At 40.3% G+C, this 19670-nt stretch overlaps 1 protein-coding gene across 14 annotated transcripts in view; it reads left to right on the plus strand.

The window, feature by feature from the left end:
- DCLK2 (doublecortin like kinase 2) overlaps positions 1–19670 on the plus strand; it is a 229018-nt gene that overhangs the window by 98318 nt on the left and 111030 nt on the right. For 9 of the 14 annotated variants that reach the window (XR_001397555.3, XM_070504887.1, XM_070504883.1 and 6 more), the window contains 5 exons: positions 3857–3932; positions 4750–4858; positions 6498–6555; positions 13809–13928; positions 14160–14306. Coding sequence is in view for 12 of the 14 variants with exons in the window: in XM_070504887.1 (XP_070360988.1) it covers positions 3857–3932; positions 4750–4858; positions 6498–6555; positions 13809–13928; positions 14160–14306 (510 nt within the window). In the remaining 2 variants the exon portion in view is untranslated. The remainder of the gene's footprint in view (positions 1–3856; positions 3933–4749; positions 4859–6497; positions 6556–13808; positions 13929–14159; positions 14307–19670) is intronic. The other 5 variants (XR_011501956.1, XM_070504884.1, XM_070504886.1 and 2 more) reach the window with 1 other exon arrangement.

Below are 19670 nucleotides of genomic sequence, written 5' to 3' on the forward strand. Positions count from 1 at the left end.
TCTATTCAGTTGTGCTATAATACAATGATTCCCCTTATTTTTTCATGTCTTCATTTTCTTCATGAAAGCTTTATTTTCAAAAGGGAACATACTTGGATAATTAGATAAGTCATTCCTGTTAACTCCATATAGGTTTTTAAATTTTTTTTTTAGTGTTTAAGGTTTACCACTTTAAAAAAATCATTTGATTCGAGAGTTGAAAAATGTTCTTCTTGCCATTATTGTTTGCTAAGAAAGCTGCATTTCCTGGTGATTTAGTGAAACCTTTGTCAGGTACATGTGAAGGTACCTCTTCACTTGGCCCTGTGCCCTACGCCCTCACCCTCTCCCCGAGCTGCCGCCTCCTCTGAGGCTCAAGGCTTCAGCTCAGTTGCCGCTCTCTCTTCGTTGTCAGGGAACCAGCTTCCCCTACCTGCTCCTTGCTGCCTCTGAATTCCAACACAAACCAGGCTTGTAATTGCTGGACAGTACAGGGAATCAGGATAGGTGGGAGTGGGGGTTTAATCAAAATAAACATTGGGGAGTTATGCTGGTTCACAGGAACTCAATTAATAAACACTCGGGGGAGTCACCCATCCATGTGAAAATGTACAAGGAGGTAAAAATGCCTGTGTTTTAGCCCCCTCTGAGACTTCCTTCTTAGAGCCCTTGATTCAGATGGAACACATCAGCTTGCAGTGAATTAAAACTTACTCAAATTAGCTCAAGAAAGGGACTTGTTAGAAGAATGTTATCTGATTCCAAGAAAGCCAAGCAGGCACGCCTGGGGAGGGTGGGGACAAGGCAGGTCTTAGGACCTCAGCAGCAGATGTGGGGCCTGCACTGCACACTTTCCCTAGGCAATGAGTGTTGGGAGGGGAGGTGGTTCCTGGCCAGTGCCCAAGCCTGACTAGCCAGCTGTAGCCTGACTAGCCAGCTGTGGCCTGAGAGTGTGGGGCTGCCTCATTCTGGGCTGTGAGATTTAGACATACAAGTAAGCTGATCACTGCCCACTGTCACTCAGGCATTGACAGTCCACTTCCCCTATCTCTGTAATCTAGGGGCAAGCAGTGATCAAAAGGGATCTTTCCATTTGTCTTTTGAGATATAACTTTCCAAAAAATGACATTCTTGTTATCTTTCTTCCATGAGAATTTGCTGATATGAATTTAATTTGGATCTCTTATTTCCGGGACTGACAATTTTCAGTCTAGGAAGGTTGGATTAGAAGAGAAATAGACTTGGAATGAATTATTTAGCAAAAGATCTCTTAGAGCCATTGTACATTGAACAATTCCAAAACGTTTCCCAGTCACTCGTTTCAAGGCTCTGTGCTAGATGTTTTAAGGAAGGATGCTAATAACTGTTATTGAGTTAGTGTTACCTGTCAGTGACTGTGCTAAATGATTTTACATGTATGAGCTAATTTTAATTCTCTAGCAAACCTTCGAGCTAGATGCTGCTCCCTATTTTCAGAGCAGAAAATTGACTTGGAAAAAAACAAAAAGAAAATTGACTTGCAAAGTTTAAACAACTTTGAAAAAAGTTGAGTCAATATAACTATAAAATGCATGAAAAAAAGTGGTGGGAAACAAAATGGGCAGGTAGCTAGGTAGGACAAATCATGGTCTGAATGTCGTGCTGAGATTTTGGGGTTATCCTATTGGTCACGAAGACCCACTAAAGTTTTTAGATCCTAGGGTTGATATCAGAGCTATCCTTAGGAAAAGTTTCTCTGGCAGTGATGAGTGGGGTGGGCGAGACTGAGAGTAACTAAGGAAGCCTCTGATGAGGTGCGAGGAGAGCAGCCTGAGGAGGACCGGGACTGGGTGGTAGCTGCAGCCTGAGGAGGACCGGGACTGGGTGGTAGCTGCAGCCTGAGGAGGACCGGGACTGGGTGGTAGCTGCAGCCTGAGGAGGACCGGGACTGGGTGGTAGCTGCAGCCTGAGGAGGACCGGGACTGGGTGGTAGCTGCAGCCTGAGGAGGACCGGGACTGGGTGGTAGCTGCAGCCTGAGGAGGACCGGGACTGGGTGGTAGCTGCAGCCTGAGGAGGACCGGGACTGGGTGGTAGCTATGGAAACGGAACAGAGCAGAGAGTGTTGCGGTTTGCTTTTCGACTTACCCTTAAGTCCCCTCTCTGGGCCTTGGTTTTAAACAGTCTAGAATAGAATTCTACTGATTTTGGAGTTGGCTTCGATTTCAGTGACAAAAGAATAAAATGACGAAACAAATGAAAATGCTAAATTTTGAAAAGCTTTGATTGTCCACCTTGTATTATGAGGAAGCAAAGTGATTGATTCCGAAGGGCCAGGTGTTTAGCCTAATGCAGCATTTCCATCAGGTGAAGGGTGGCCAGAGAGGGACCCACACACGCACCCGTACTCCCACACAGCTACTCGCCCTGTCTGAGGGAAGAAGACAAAAACTTAGGAGAAGGCTGTTTGCCATTCAGGACAGGAGCTGATTCAGGGCATCTCAGCCCTGCTTTTCCCTGGCGTTGGGTTTCCTAACAGGACACACTGCTGATGGTTTCACTGTCCACACGAGCGGTGGTTACATGGGATCTGAGAAAACAGCCCAATTTTTACATGGCTTTTTATTCTTGAAGCTCATATTTTATTCCAGAAGAACTTCTGGATGATTCTCTTTGAAGGAATGTTTATAAGTATTTGGCTTTCCTGGGTTTTGAACCAAACTCAGCATCTGTGAGGTTCTCCATTTCACCCACAGGAAGAGAGTGGACTCAGTGTCTCCAACTTGTGGGCACTCCGGGAAGGGCTGTTTCCTGCCCTGGACCTGTGTCATCTATGCTTTCATTTATCAAGCGTGAATTGAGTACTGTGTGTTCCAGTGCTGTGCTGCATATGGGGGATGCAGTAATGAATAAGGCACAGCATTATGAGGCTGGAGCTACCAGGATAGCTTAAGCATAGAAGCAAATATGTAAGCACGCTAGTACAAAAATTGTCAAAGGTGCTTTTCAATATGTGGTAAGTCCTTTGACCTTGTAAGCTCCTGAAAGGAATAATAAAAACATTTAAAAAATAGAAAATTAAAGATCAGAGAGAAAAGTTTGAGTTCAAAAGCCTAAGAGCCCTTAGGGATTAAGAAAAAGTTCCCTAAACCTGTGGAATAATAACAATATGAATAATATTCATAATATGGGTTTTTCAATTCACCTAAGAACTAGGGATATTTTTGTGTTAGGCTGAGAACTTCAGCTTTGTTGAATTGGAACCTGCCTTTTAGTTTTATCTTTCATTTCCCTCTGGTTGCTGGTAGTAAAAATTCTTAGAGTGCGTAATAGGAATTCCTGCTTTCTGGGGGTCAGTAAAGAAGAGGGTTGGGTCAGGGGGCACTCGGGATCTGGAATCCAGGAAGATGTCGAAGGCGATGCAGTCCTGGGCGTGGGACTGCAGTTCTGAGAAGGGCTTCACCCTGGCAGGGACCTCCTGAAGTCAGCCACAGGGTTGGCTGTGGGATCTGGAGACTCAGTGCTGACGTTTCTTGAAATTATCTGTACTTCTAAGCCTTATTTTGCCACTAATAAGTACCTTGTTCAGCTATGATGCCGTGAAAGTCTCCTTTACTTTGTTTCATTGAGGTCAAAAGTAACACAGTATCAAAGAGAGTAACACACTGTCAATTTCCTGATATCTAATCTGAGTTGCAAATATTGTATCTAAGGAAGAAATACCTTAATGTGATGTGTATAGGGAGAGAGGTGAGACCAGAAGAAAGGGAATGCTTCCCCTCCTTCTGTATCATTACATTTTTATGTTATGTAAGCATTTTCTTTTCTGTTATCTAAGGATTAGCTAGCTAAAGATGTGTAAATTTGTCCTGATAAATAATGGTCACTCTCCTCTTTCAGCAGATTTCTGCACAGGGCAGATCTTCTTCCAATGTAAATGGTGGACCTGAACTTGATCGTTGCATGAGTCCTGAAGGTAGTCCTCCATCTGATGATTACTTTTACAAAGGAAGTCATCCATGTGAACTTGGCCACCCAAAACCACTTGTGCTAAATTATGATCTTTCTGAACAGGGATGTGATCATGTCACCAATTAGTCTGTTTAGCCTTAGTGGGTGGGAGTCACTTCAAGGTATATAAAATCTCCTTGTTGTTAATTAAGCTATCCTAATTTTAAGTTTTAGACTTGGGCTTCTTTTATTCTTCCTTAATGGCAATCTGCTCACAGTTCCTAAATGTAGACTTTCTTTTCTCTCAAGTAGTTAACAAAAGCATGTTTCTTTATTTGATGTGTGCTGTGTGCTGGGTACTGGGAATACATTGTGAAAAGTAGTTGAACTTTACCACTTCCTCCTCCTGGTTCTCCTTTTTGAGAAGACGTTGAGCTGAGAATTAGCCTTAACATGGCATCCTAGCTGGCTAGAATTTTCTTTATTAGAAAACCCTGAGAAAAAGTCTTGAGAAAATTTCTAACATTAAATCCCCATCAGCATCTCAAAAGTTGACAAAAAAATTTACAACGTTGTAGTTAGACTTCCTTTTACCTCTTTCAGCTGATATTTCAGAGATTTGTTAGGTATATTGATTATGTGGGTTTCTGATTCCAACCAACAAGGTCAAAAGGAAACTGGTGATTCAGATGTTCTATTCAGAAGATATGCTCAGAGATTCTCTTTAGTTTCACCATAGATTTAGAAATAAATGCATTGCAATTTATTGTTTTACAGTTATGTAGGCATCCAGATGAAATGCTGACGTGTTCCTTAGACTTTGCATTTATCCTTTTTTGCAGGTGTGAATGGAAACAGGTGCTCTGAATCATCAACTCTTCTTGAGAAATACAAAATTGGGAAGGTTATTGGTGATGGCAATTTTGCCGTAGTCAAAGAGTGCATGGACAGGTGAGTGGATAGTGAGTTTAATTATTTGTTCACCTATGCGTCCATTTCTCCCTTGGAGTTTATTCTTATCTGAATAAACAAAAGGCCTTCCAGGGAAGTCTCTTTTTCCCCCTTCCTGAAAGAGTCTGCCTTTGGGACCAGCTGTTTTTCATGCCCACAGACAATTTGACAGGGAAAAATATATACATACACAAAGAGTATAAACCTGCTTTGTATGCATTTGGGCCGAGAGATATTTCAGGTCTCATCCATGAAGCAGAGAGAAATGGGAAAGAAGAAGACTCATTAAAAAGAAATCTCCGATAGTGCTTACCTGTGCCAGGCACTGTTCTCAGTGCTGTGCTTGTGTTAACTCATTTAATGCCTATGGTAGCCCTCTAAGTTAATATTTAATTGCATATACTAGTAGTTAGGATACATGACTTCTGGCTCTATTTAAGATCAGAATCAGCCCAATTTTGCCTGTATGAAAATTATGTTTTTGCTTCTTCAGCTTTATTTTGTTTAATATCCTCAATGGTAAAAAATCCATTCTTTTAAGTTCTAGGCTTTTTGTAAACAATATTGAAACTGGAAAAGACTCAGATTAGAGTCTTTGTTTTTCTAGGCCGATATCCTCCCTGTTCGAAGGGGTGAGTTTTATTGTTTGTGGGGAATTTTCTGGAAAGTTCTGGTAACTACAGTTTTTCCATTTCCCGCATCTCCAGTGAAGCTTTAGTGGTCCTTGTATTGGGGCACGAGGTAACTCCTTGTCCTCTGAGCCCTTCTACCTGGCTCTGGTGCACAAATTGCCACTCAGGTAATTGAGCATCTAAACTATAACTTCTAAGGACTTGTTGGAAATCTGAGGCAGGGTTTGGTTTATGCCACGGGAAAGCAATTTAAATAAAAGTTATTCTTCCAAGGTAGGCCTCATCAGAGTGTACTCTGACCTCATGGCAGAAGCAGCTGAACTTGAGAGAACTAATACATTCCAGGAATACTGTCCTATTCCATGATGAACTGTTTTCCTATGCTAAAAGATATTTTTTTGGCACGTTCAGGTTAAATTATGTTAAAGATGGTTCAAAGTTAAGTAACATCAAGATTCTTGTGTCCAAGTAGGTGATCTCTCTGCCAGCAGATATGGGCATTTAAAGGTATGGATAACATGGCACCAGATGAAGTCTTGGCTGAGAAATAGATATTGGAAATCTAGGGACTTTTCAGTTTTGAATAATGGACTAATTAGTGACTAATGGATTAATGTAAAGATATATATTGATAATAGAAACTTTTTAGTTACTTTGATTCATTTTTCTTGATTTTATTCTGCCTCCTAAGAGAACTCTTTTGAGATTTAAGTATGGAAAAACAGTTTCTTGTCCATCTCTGATACAACAGATTTTAAGTACTTTTGATATGTGAGATATTTAATAATGTTATAATTATTGATATTTATAAAAGGAGATTGACAGTGAGCCTTTGAATTGTTTTTTCTTTTTTGGGTACCTGTCTCCCTGACTCCACTCAGCATTGTCTCTGCTGTACAGAGCAGGAACCCACTCTTTCCTCCCTGAGTCTGTGCTGTAGAGGAAATCAGGATTGATGGTGTCTTTGATTTATGTCTTTAAATGGCCTTCTTCTGATTATTCCATAGGTCCACTGGAAAGGAGTTTGCCCTAAAGATTATAGACAAAGCCAAATGTTGTGGAAAGGTACAGTATACATAACTGCTTTGTAAAAGAAACTGAAAAAACTTGGTGAGATGTTTACTGTGGAGAAGGAGTTTAAATAGGGATTTGACAAGACCATAATGGGAATAGACCACTGATAATAATGGGGGAAACACTATCTAGTTTTTTTTTTCCCTGCCATTTTTGAAAAACTTTAATCCTAAACCATAAATTGAGTTGATCTTGGTCCAAGCTATAGAAAATATAAGTTCTCTTCTCAGGGAGATACCTATTTCAAAACCAGCAGCACTCAAAAGATGTGTCAAGAACTGTGAGGAGTCTGACACTGTATCCTACTTTCAAACTAACTAGTTAGCCTTCCAGCTTTATAGATGCTGGCAGAAGACACAAGATTCCTGGGTCAGAGACAAAAGACTTTATCATTTATGGCACAGCAAGTAGCTTGAGCTCCGTGTTTGCATTGGTCCCCCTTGACTTCCAAGTCCCACAGAAGCGATGCAGAGGCTTGCGGGTTGCTGTCCACACCATGGGTTTGTGTCACAGCTGAGGCTCCCCAAGCTTAGTAAACCCTGATCTTATTAGGGGGCTGCTAGCAAATCTGTTGACCTTTGCCCCAGAGGAGAACATTATTTTTATTATCATGATCAGGAAACAAATCTGCCCTCTTTCCCTGTGGAAGACCCTATCTCTATGTTCCCAGGGTCTTTGCTATATAAATATCCTTGTAACAGAAGCTGATGCATGAAGAATTTCTCCCCAACAAGATGAATTTTCTTCTTCTGTCCCACTCTCAGGCCGGGGCTGGAGAAAGATCAAATGATGAAATGCTGCTAGAGTACTGATATGTTGACTGTTTGAAAAGGTAGATATTCTGTAACAGTGATGACAGAGACCTTTTTAGATTCCTTTCTGGGAGCAGAGCAGTTAAGAGAGCAGGCTGTAGAACCCGCTGTCCGACACAGGAGCTGCGAACCACGTGTGGCTAATGCGCACTTGAAGTGTGGCTAGTCTGAATTGAAATGTACTGTAAGTGTAAAATGCACAACAGATTTTTGAAGACTTAGTACTGAAAAAAGAATGTAAGGTACCTCATTAATATCTTTTGTATTTGATTGCATGTTGAAATGATAATATTGTGTATACGTTGGGTTCAATAAGTTACGTTATTAATTTTACCTGCTGCTTTTTACATTTTTTATTGTGGCTGTTAGAAAATTTAGATTTACATGTGTGGGTCACATTACATTTCTGTTGAACGATGTTGCTCTACTGCCAGATTGTATAAAGTTTAGTCCTGGCTCTGCTTCTTTTTGCTGTGTGACCTTGGGAAAATTTCTTAACCACTCGGTGCCACTCTTTCTCCCTCTAAAATGTGGTTATTAATAATATCTAAGACATAAGGTTATTCTGAGGGTTAGTTGTATTAAGGCATGGAAAACATGTAGAAAAGTATCAGTATATAATAAGAATTTAACACATGTTAAATGTTAACATTATTAATATGCAAGAGGAATTCAGAATTTATAATTAGGATTTGATGTGATAGTGGTGATTTTATATTTATGGAACCCCTAAACTAGTCTTCATTGGACATTTACAAAGTTATATATTTTTAACAGAAAACAAAATAATTTTATTATGGCAAAGTTTTAGAAAAATCTTCTCAGAGCCGTGGAATGGAAAATCCAAGAGGCAAATTTGTCATATACTTTTTGTACCACATTGTGACAACTAACGAAGCAGAGACTGTGCAAAATGCCCCCTTTTTCTTTGAATAAATAAGGTTTTTCTAAATTTAATTTTCTTTAAATAATTCTATGTGCTTTTGCTTTTTGTTCTATCAATATTATTAAATTTTTCTACTGCAAAGCCTTTCCCCCATATATCAGTAAGTTTTGCTTTGTCTGATATTGGGTGATTTAAGCAGAATCTGTCGTAATTTTGGGAGCCAAGTTCTAAACAACAGTATTAAAGTGTTTTTTCAAAAAATTAAAAAAAATTGCTGTGGTAGGGATATTGTTTACTTGATTAAATTTTTTTTTTTTGAGGAAGATTAGCCCTGAGCTAACATCTGCCACCAACACTCCTCTTTTTTGCTAAGGAAGACTGGCCCTGAGCTAGCATCCATGCCCATCTTCCTCTACTTTTTACGTGGGGTGACTGCCAACAGCATGGCTTGATCAGTGATGCATAGGTCTGCACCCAGGATGTGAACCAGTGAACCCCGGGCCGCCAAAGCAGAACGTGTGAACTTAACCTCTGTGCCACCAGGCCGGCCCTAGCTGATTAAAATTTAGTCAGGTGTCTCAGTAGTTGAAAAAAAGATCTTTATATGGAAAAAAATTCAGTCTGGTGTACTAAATGTTGAGGCAAATTACTAGATCAAACATTTGGATCTTGTTTTTCCTTGTTATTGAATGTCATTTTGTTTTTATAATTAATGACCATATATTTATTTCCATCCTTACATTTTGCTTATTTGAACAACTATTTCCACATTGACTATATAAAATAATAATTTTAAAGCTTGATTTGTCCCAAATTAGTTGATTTTCCCATTAAATTTTATTTTTAGAAAAAAATGGGATAGAATTTGTCTTTTAAAACAAAGTAGCAGGGAAAGCATTCGGCCACTATTCTGGGATATTGTCGGTCGCCTGTGCTTTGTGGGTTGTACACAGAAAGTTAATAATGCTGAAGATGTCTGCTATTTATTAAAATGTATTATCTATCTGTGCTTGGACATGCAGGAACTTTGCACATTACCTTTAATGAGTTGTAAAACAGATGTACTAGTTTTACAGAGATTCAAATCAAGTAGCTTCCCAAAAGCCACACAGAGGCAGAGCAGTGATTGGAACTTTGGGCTAGTTGGTTACCCAACCTGTACATTGGCCAATCTACTCCACTCCCTCTCCAGGTTCAGTTTATTCATTTGTTCATGTAATAGAAGAACCTGGGAAAAAATTCTTAACCTTTCTGGCCTTCTGTTTGCTTTTTTGTAATATACATGAGCATTATTAGATTAATTTACTCATTTACCTAAAGTTTGATACATGTGCAAGATACTGTGCTAGGAATAGGGTAATTTAACATATAAATTAATATCAGTTCTGCAGAGCGTTGTGGGAGTTTGGAGGAAGCATACGAGAGGGAAGTAGGTGATTAGTGAAGACACTACAGAGCAAGAAGCATTTGAGCTGGACCTCGAGCAGTGGTTTGGATTTCAGTAGGCAGCAGTGAAAGACAAGGCTTCCAGGTGGCCAGCACAGTCTGAGCAAAGGCCCAAAGGACGGAAAGCATTTTGGGTTCTTCTAAGTAGGAGATTATTGCAGCATCTGCCTTGGGGCCAGATTTATGGAGGCTGTTGAGAAGGCTATGGTGTTTGTAAACTTAAGAGTTCTTCCATGTCTAATATTCTAAGTAATATTCATTCTAAGTAAATATTTATTGAATTCCTAGTGTACGAATCTGTGAACTTTCTCTTATGGTGCTTAGAAGTGATCCTTTCTTCTCTTCCCAGCTTTGCGTTCATTATCTACGCGTTATAGGCCCAGGCAAGATGTCAATCCAAATGTATGTTGTATTAGTTTCCTGAGGCTGTTGGGATAACCACAGACTTGGGGGGCTTACAGCAACAGTAATTTATTCTCTCACAGTTCTGGAGGCCAGAAGTCTGAAATCCACCCTCGCTCTGGAGGCTGTCGGGGAGAATCTGTTCCTTGACTCTAAATAGCTTCTGGTATTCCTTGGCTTGTGGCCACATCACTCCAATCTCTGCCTCCATCTTTGCATCGCTTTCTTTTCTGTGTGTTTATTTTTCTGTTTCTGTCTCTGAAATCTCCCTCTGCCTCTATCTTATGAGGACAATTATGATGGCACCTGGATAATCCAGAGTTCTCTCTTCATTGCAAAATCCTTAGTCACATCTGCAAAGACCCCTTTTCCAAATAAGGTAATATTTACAAGTTCCAGAGATTGGAATTTGAGATATCTACCACAGAAATCACAGATAGTCATTTGAGCATCTTCTCTCTCTTACTGAATTATCCTCAGCAATACTCACTAAGCAATATAGATACTGACCAAGCACAATACATGATGTGTTTATTCATTCACTTGTGCACTTCAGAACTAACTGTGCTAGTCGCTGGAGAGGAAGGTAAACAAAAACCTCCATGACAGCAGAGTGAGAGCTGTGATTGGAGTAAGCACAGGGGGCATTGAGAGCAAATAAGAGAGGTGCCTAACCCAGCCGTGGTTGAGCAGGGGAGGCTGTTTAGAGGAGGTGAGATCTAATCTGGTCTTGAGGAATGCAGAAGAGTGCACCAAGAATGGGAAAAGTTCATTCCAGACAGAGAAAACTACCTGTGCAAATGCCTAGTGGTCTAGATGAGAGACTGACCATAGGGGTAGGAGTGAATGGGTGGATCAGAGGCATTGGTGACTGATCGACTGTACTGGAGGATGAGGGAAGGTGGAGGTGGGGGAATCCCCGTCTGCTTTGGGCAGCGAGGTTCATGTCTCACTGAATGTACTGAGACAGAGGACTTTTTTGCAGGGCTGGGAAGGGTGGAGACAAGATGTTTAGTTTGGTTTGGGAGAGTTGTTTATTCTCTAATCCATTTCTCTCTCTTTTTTGTGCATTTAGAAACCACTATGGCCAAGTTAGCAGTTTTCTTTGTCATTTACTCTCCTACAGAGCCATGGAACACCGCCATGGAATGATTCATATGTAAATTATTTGGAGTTAGAATCGTGAATCACTTAACATAAATAATGGTAGATGATTGATGTAAGTTCACTGTGGTTCAAGACAAAAGTGATGTGCATATTGTATTTAGAAATATTTTCCGGGAAAATGTAATCTGAGAGTATTTTTACCTATTAGAAACAAGGATTACATATGAGTTGCATAAGAAATAGGGATAACATTTGTAGAGATTTTTATGCGCTACTTTTGTTTTGCTTCTGATGATGATTAGTTTCAATAGTGGATTGTTCCTTCATAGTTTACAGGCATAGTCGGAGGTTGGGGAACAAAGGCTAACAGCTCACATCCCAACAAAAACACTCACTATGTGCGTAGAATTCTAGCCATTGTCAAGTAGAATACAGTAAGTTGAAATAATAAATGATGATGGAGAAAATGTTGCTGCACTCCTCGCTCAGTATTTGAAATGTAACACTGGGGGTGGTCCTGAAGGAAGTCCCACAATGCATTCCCGAAGACTTTCTGTTGTGCCTTTTATTGAAAAAGGTGACTTTTCGAAGTTGTAGTCTCCTTGGTTGGTAGACGTCTTATTTTAACTCCAATCTGAGAGTTCTAAGGGTACTGGTGGTGAGGATCATGTCCTCTAAATTAGTATCACAAACAGAGCCCCAGAGTAGAGGCAAATTTATAGACTCTTCCAACTTAGGAGGCAATGGGGAGGAGGAAGAGAGCTGAAGTGATAGATCCATTTAGCTACAAAATAAAATGCTTATTTTACTGCAGTAGTGATAACTGCCGTCGTCGTGGCTTCACATAGAAATAATTTGCTCGCCTTTACACCTTCACAAAAGTACATCAAACTCTGCTTGTTAGTGTGAGTAAGGACAAGCTTGGTACAGATGATTCAAAGCCTTCGAAATAAGAATACAAATGTGGAGTGTTTGTCTCTGTGACCACAAGGGGCTGGCTGTGCACCTGCTTCCCCTGGGAGGGCTCAGAGCGCTATCTGCTGCTTTGTGCTGCTGCTCTGTGATGATGTTGTATAGGACACAAAATGTGGGCTTGGGTGTCAGAATCTAGGTTTGCATTCCCCCTCAAAGCACTGTTCTAAGAATAAAGTATTAACGCATTACACAAGTACTTTGCACAGAGACTGACAAATACTGACTAGATGTGTGGTAAATGTTGGTTCTTTTCTTTCCCTTCTGTTTAGCATTCGCACTATTTGCCAATGTAATTATCAAGTGACTACTTGGACAAGCACAGTGTATTCAGTGCTCAAGAAACATGGCCTGTCATGTGCAGGAGCTTACAACAGATTTTCTCTGGATGTTATTTATTCATTTGTTATAATATATACTTCATCTATTGTCAGAAAGTATTTGAGGTGACTTAGGGTAAAAATACACGTACACATGGATGCATAAAGATAAGAGAGGAACCATAAATGGAGTCTCGAACTAGAGATAAGATAATCTTACTGCTGCAGTGGAGTGCTAAGTTTAGTTCTGAGATTCATGATGGCAAAGGCAAAAGGGACAATATGGGAGATATACACACACACGCATATATATATATGGATATATACATATATGTGTTTTTAGGTAGCAAATGATATCTCTTATAAGGTTTTATACAAAAGCTATATTTGAATACCTAGAATGTATCCGTGGGCAGTTAGTTAATTTTACAGAGCGTGCCTTAAATTCAAAATAATTCATTATTCTAGTTAATGAGGATCAACAAATGTGACATTACTGAGAGGTTTTCATGTCTCAGACTAAAACAGAGCAGTAGTTGTTCGTGATTCATGGGTGGTGTGTTAAGAATAATTCCTTGATGCTGTGCGTAAACATTTCCCTGCGGTGCGGATCCCAACTGCATGACTCGCCGGGGCCGGTAATCAGCTGGTGTTTTCAGAGGAGAAGTGATTAGAGTTAAAATGAGAACAGTGGTTCCCATGGTACTGTATGTTTCCTGACTTCTGAAATACAAAAAGATAAGGAACATCCTTCTAGTGAGTTATTTCATTCCTAGTCATAGAGGAACAAAGTTTATTTTTCATGAATTTCAACATTAAATTCAAATTCATATTAGGAATAGTTTAAAAATAAAAAAAAATTTTAATGCCCAAGTTGCATGCCACATTTTCTTGTATGCCTAGTCTTTATTTCTGAGTATATACTGAAATTAAAAAGTGGTTCCAGCTGAGTTACAAAGCACAGTGCCGTGTGCCCACGCTTTCCTAGCATCAAACCTCTTAAAAGGTGTTGGAAGTAATGAAGAGACAAGAAGGCAGTATGTTTTTATATTGCCAGGGTGGTGCCACTGAGCACTTTTGAGGGATATCTATTTCTTTTTGTTAGTGACAATGAAATGTTACACTGACTTGTCCTGTCCCTATGGAAACCAACTAGGTTAGGGTTTGGTTTGTCTCTGTGCCAAGGGAGATGCTTCTTTTGGCATCAGATTTACAGACTGTCTTGTCCTCCAGAACATAGGGATAAAGCAGAGGGTTCTATGGTTTCTGATCCCTCTCTCTAAACCCTTTGTTTGACAGGAGCACCTGATTGAGAATGAAGTGTCAATACTGCGCCGAGTGAAACATCCAAATATCATCATGCTGGTTGAGGAGATGGAAACAGCTACTGAGCTCTTTCTGGTGATGGAATTGGTCAAAGTAAGAGGATGGAGAGATTTCAGTGGTGCTAAATCCTAAGACTTCCCATACTCTAGAAGGACCTAATCGGAAAAGTGTTTTGCTCCCTTGAAACTTTCATTATTTATAATCATCAATTTTACTGGCACTTGTGTCATTTTTTCATCTACTGTAGGGCAATGAACCTTCTTTATTACCTTCACAGGATTGTCACTGTTGATGTTTTGATATGTTCTTTTATGTGTCCTTTAGGGGGGAGATCTCTTTGATGCAATTACCTCTTCCACCAAGTACACTGAGAGAGACGGCAGCGCCATGGTGTACAACCTGGCCAATGCCCTCAGGTATCTCCATGGCCTCAGCATTGTGCACAGAGACATCAAGCCAGAGAACCTCTTGGTATGTCATCTCTGCTTTTCCTGCTCCAACTCATGCCTCTCTTCCTTTAAAATGATCATGATTATACGCAAACAATGACATTTTAGAGTCTACGCCAATCCTGCAATACAGGCTGAGAGAATTTAAAGTTAGAAAATCAGCATGACTCAAATCCATGGCCATAAAATATTAATGGATTTTTTAATTCATCTGAATTTCTGCATTTATTTTGTTGTTGTTGTTAGTGCTTTTGAGTCGATTCCAACTCCTAGTGACGCTGTGTACGATAGAGTGGAACCCTGCCTGGTTTTTTTGCGCCATCCTCTCACCTTCTAGCACACTATCAGATGATGCTCCACTGCAATTCAGAGGGTTTTCATGGTCAATTTTTTTTTTTTTTTTTGGAACTAGGTGGCCAGGTCCTCTTCCTAGTCTTAGTCTGGAAGCTCTATAGAAACTTGTCCACATGGGTGACCCGGCTGATATTTGAAATATCAATGACATAGCTTTCAGCATCATAGCAACACACAGCTGCCATAGTATGACAACTGACAGGCAGGTGGCATGGTTCCATGACGGGAAATGAACCCAGACCGGGATGGTGAGAGCACCGAATCTTAACCAATAGACCACCAGGGCTGACTTTTATAGTTTACCAGATATTAGAAAACATGTTTTCATTTACATTTTGATTAATGGTACTGACTGAAGAAAGGTGAGCAGAAAAATTGTAAGGCAAACAATTCTGAAGAATAAATTGAAGACAGAATTTTCGATGTTTATAGGAGACAGAAGTAGAACATAAGGATTCATTTAAGTGCAGGACAGAGAACTTTGAAATAATCTAGTCCATTCATCTCATCTTTACAGATCTGGAAATTGAGACCCAGAGATGCTAATTTTTCTTGCTTTAAAGTTTCATTTGTCCCATTGTTCTACAGAAGAAAGTCTTATTCTACTTTGGCGCTCAGAAAGCTTCATAATCTGGTCCCAGGTTACGGCCTTCTCTCCTGTTACTAACCCTTCCCCACCCCTCTGGCCGAAGAGGCACTCACCTTCAAGCTGTGTTTAACACACTTTCATGGTGGCCTTAATAACTAAACATAGCTTGCTAAGTGGGCCAGTCCTCATGTCTACATTGTAGAGGAATTTTAGAGAAGCTGATTTGGGAGTTCTGCAGACACACACAAACATACACAAGAGAGTGGCTTCTCTGTTTCCACCCTCTGGGGCTGAGTATCATCATCATTACTGCTTGGGAAGGGAAGTTATCTGAGTCTTCTGTGTCATGTTAATCCAAACACAGTCCCATCTCTAGTAGTTATTATGACTTGACTTTATCAACAGTAGTACACCTCATTGCTTATGTCCAAATGGTCTCCGTTTGCAGCGTCCTCTCTCACAGCAATGTGGCGAACACATTCATCTTGTAAGACATTGAGCAAAAGGCATATCTTCTTTGACGTCACCCCAGACTCCCTGGGCAGAGTCAGTCATGGCCACCTTGGTTTCTGCTGTACTTGCCATGTTGTGGTGATGTTATCATTTACTTATCTGTCTCCTTCTCTAGGTTGTAGGCACCATTAGGGGCAAGGTTTGTGTCTCAGTTATCTTTAAATCCCCAGTGCCTTGGACAGTGTCAAGTAAGTACACAGTGGATGTGGAGTAAATGGTTGGTGATTGACCACTGACAGTCACTCAGCTAGCTAGCAGCTGGCACTTGAACACAACTCTTTATACCTGCCTCATGCTTACATTATACAAACAATTGTTGAAAGAAATACACATTGATGGATAGCGTTGAGGCCATCCTGGGGACTTTCTGCTAATCCACAATATCTGTTTTCCCCTTTTGGTAATACCATTTGATGATTTCTGAACATCTGTTTAAAACTATGTGAGTTTTTCCCTTATCTTCTTCTTCCTTGAGGGAGTTATGTTACATTTCTCTATGTTCCTATTAGGAAAATAAATATCCCTGCTCTTTAAAACAAGATGTGTTATGGACTTGGTTTTATGAACTCAATAGAGGAATGGAGACAGAGTTGTAAACTGGGCCTCGGGATGCTGTTCTCTCCTCAAAACAGTCTTATCACCCATGGTGACCCCTCAGTCAGTGTCTATCAGACCCAGCCCCCTCCACCATCAGTTTGGCCAGGGGCTTCACAAGCAAAGGTGACAGGCCCTTCCTGGGTGTAGCCAGACACAAATACTGTGGTGTTAATGAGGATGCCCCCTTGATCTCTCCCGGCTTTCCATGGCCCACCTCACCCCAGTAGCTGCAGTTACTGACGTTCTCTGTAGATAAAGGAGCCACAGGTCCCCGAGAACCACTGGTTACTGTGGAGCCAGCCCGTACTGCAGCTCTGATTGTGAAGGCCCTGTGAGGAAGGTGACTGCGACATTAGTGAACTTTCCTGTAAACCAGAGAGTGTCCATTTCCCAGCTCACTGATTCCACTCTCGCCTTCCATTTCTTTTCTTTTCCATTCACAATTTCTTAATGTATGTAAAATCTCAGAATCCGATTCTTCCTCCTTTTTTCTTGTTATGCGTCAAGGAAAGATACTGTAATCAAGATTGATGTCTCCAACATGATATGTCTCAGAATGTAACCAGCAAATTGGAATCAAGTTCCTCATCTATCTAACCTGCCCTAGATAAGTGTTCACCCCTTCTCCAAGACCTGCTCCAACCCCATTGTGCTACCCAAAGGGGAGGAGAATGAAGAAGATGATAAAACTGATGTCTGGATGAGGCTAATGTGTGAAATAGAAAGGCCGTGGGGTCAGGCTTCAGAAACCCTTAGCTGCACATATCTAAGTAAAATATGTGTCTGCCATTGAAAATCTAACTAGACCAACCACTCAGCAGATTCTAGATTTAGTCAGCAGGTTGACATTGGCCTAGGATGAGAAAGTGCCATCGAGGCACTAAAAGTAAATATCTCAGAGTGACTGTCAGCCTCTTCCTACTCTAGAAGCAAATTCAGTTTTTAAACGCCAGAGCATGCAGACATCTGATTTGCATCCCCTTCTCTGGTAGCAGTGTTGTAATTTAAGACTCTGCCAGCAGAGATGTATGGGTCGCCGTGTCAGGGAGCACAGGGGCGGCCGTTAATGCTGTGAGTTACAGGCTGGTGGTGCCCTGTCGGAGTTAACTATGAGCGACCAGTGATAAATTCTGCTTTTCCAGGAGTGCTGGGGACAGGGGAGAGAAGAGGGTTGGTTTCTCATATTTGAAGTCCTTCTAAATCATTATGTTGACATTTTATTTAGAGAACATGCAGCGTTCACTTTGTATGTGGGATCTGCATTCCTCACATTTTTTTACTTTTGCAATCTGAGAGCAACTTTTGACAGAAGCGTCTCTCAGCTTGTGGTGGGGCTTTTGAACACCGCAGGGCTGGAGTTCTCACAGTTGTGATTGTTTAAATCCTCTCAGAATGTGCATGCGGGTGCAGGCTGCAGTCAGGCTTCTGCCAGATCTGCTCACTTGCTTTTTTTTCCGACAGACACAGTCTTTCACAGGATGGTGTGGTGGGACGGTAATGGTCTTGGTCGGAATCCCCATTTGGCCACCTACCAGCAACTTGAGTTCTCCGTGCCTCAGTTTCCTCAACTGTAAAGTGGAGATAACAGTTCTCTTCCTAATTGCCCAGAGGAATGACTATAGAAGTCCAATGAGATAATGTTCAGGAGAATATTGACATCTCCAAAGTCCTGTGAGAATGTCAGTTACAGGGGAGAACTGAACTCTGCCAGAACAGAGGGCCTTTCGAGTCCCTCTGTGTTTATTCACTTCTTCCTTAAAATCAGTCTCTTAAAGCAAGGCCACGTGTGTGACAGCCTCTTACAGCAATATTGTAAATGTGTGTGTGTGTGTGTGTGGACTTATAGATATGTTTTTCCTGCTTTGAAGAGAATCTCCAGCTAAGATTTGAAATTTACTCATATTATCTTTCACATAGTTGCCTCTGTGTCTGGCTTTGGGGAGAGATGAATCAGATAAAATATTATTTCAGGCTTGTCTGCCCCTTATGACACTTCCCTTTTGATGTTTAGCCAAGGAGTACCACTTGCCCAGACATAATTCAGCAAATATAGACTATTCAGTCCTTTCTATTTATGCCCCTGCGTCTGACTTTGAATTCCTTAGAGGGGATGTGAAAAATGACTCTGGGACTTCTGAGTGTCTGACGACAACCCTTAAATACCCCTAGGCATCCCTAAATTGGATGTCTAAAATAAACACTATTCTCCAAAAAATGTACCTAATGAGTGTATTTTGTAGTTGTAAAAACAAAATAACAATGACATTAATAAAATTTTATTTTACTTTCATGATACAGACACTTAGAATTATAATGTTCTTATCACTGCAATTACTTAGAGAATTTCTTTCTAAAGTCTGGGTTTCAGTGAATGCATCATAAATTCTAACTGTAATTCTCTATATGGGATTGTTCTCATTAATGTTTACATTATATAACAGATGGAAAGTCGTCCTGAGACCATGGCATGACTAAGAACCTGGTTTCTGTTGCCTTAGGCTAAATCATTAGTAGCTTTGAATATGCATCTGCTGACTTGTAGGCTGACTCAGAATGATAAATATCTGTGAGGGACTCAAAATCCTCACTGTTAATCCTGTGAAACTTGAAAGTTGTAAGGATGTGTACTGAGTATGTGTATTTAGTACATAAACGTGGAAGCAGTCATTAGAATACTAAGGGGAAAACATTCTTAAACTGGTGAGGACATCACAGGTAAAGCATTTCTGAGTCGTCCTTTTAAAAATGCCTATATGAAGTTTGGGGATCTTGGCACTGGGGAGACCTGTGTTCTTGATGTTTTTTATTGATGACTATATAAATCACTCCCCCTCATTAAGTATCAGACTAATGGATGATGTCGTTAGCATGTTTATCTTGAAAAAGTGATTTTCTAAATTTTTCTCCTCCTTTAGTAAGTAGTATTTTAGGTGAAAATCTGGTTCGATTCCTAGTAAAATACAAGAAAAAGAAAACCAAATGTGTTTAAAATATTAAAAAAGAGAAAGATATTACGTGAGTACAGATTAGGTGTCTGCAGTTATTCTCTGAAATTCAGTGTTTTCAAAATGAATATCCAAGAGATGAATAGACAAGCACATTAAAGATTACACAGTCAAATCTAAAGAATGCTGTCATACACACTAGATGTTTCCAGAACCATCCATTTAGAATGTAACTTTCAGACTTTTATCCCATAAGGAAAGTTTGCTTATGTATAGAATTAATTTTTCCTAATTATGGAACCAATACATGTTCGTTATAAATATTTTGGAAACCACTCAAAAGCGTAAAGAAGAAAGTTAAAGTAATCCTTAAAGCTACCACCTAGAA

This window comes from Equus asinus, chromosome 3 (assembly GCF_041296235.1).
Source record: "Equus asinus isolate D_3611 breed Donkey chromosome 3, EquAss-T2T_v2, whole genome shotgun sequence".
Taxonomy (NCBI): domain Eukaryota; kingdom Metazoa; phylum Chordata; class Mammalia; order Perissodactyla; family Equidae; genus Equus; species Equus asinus.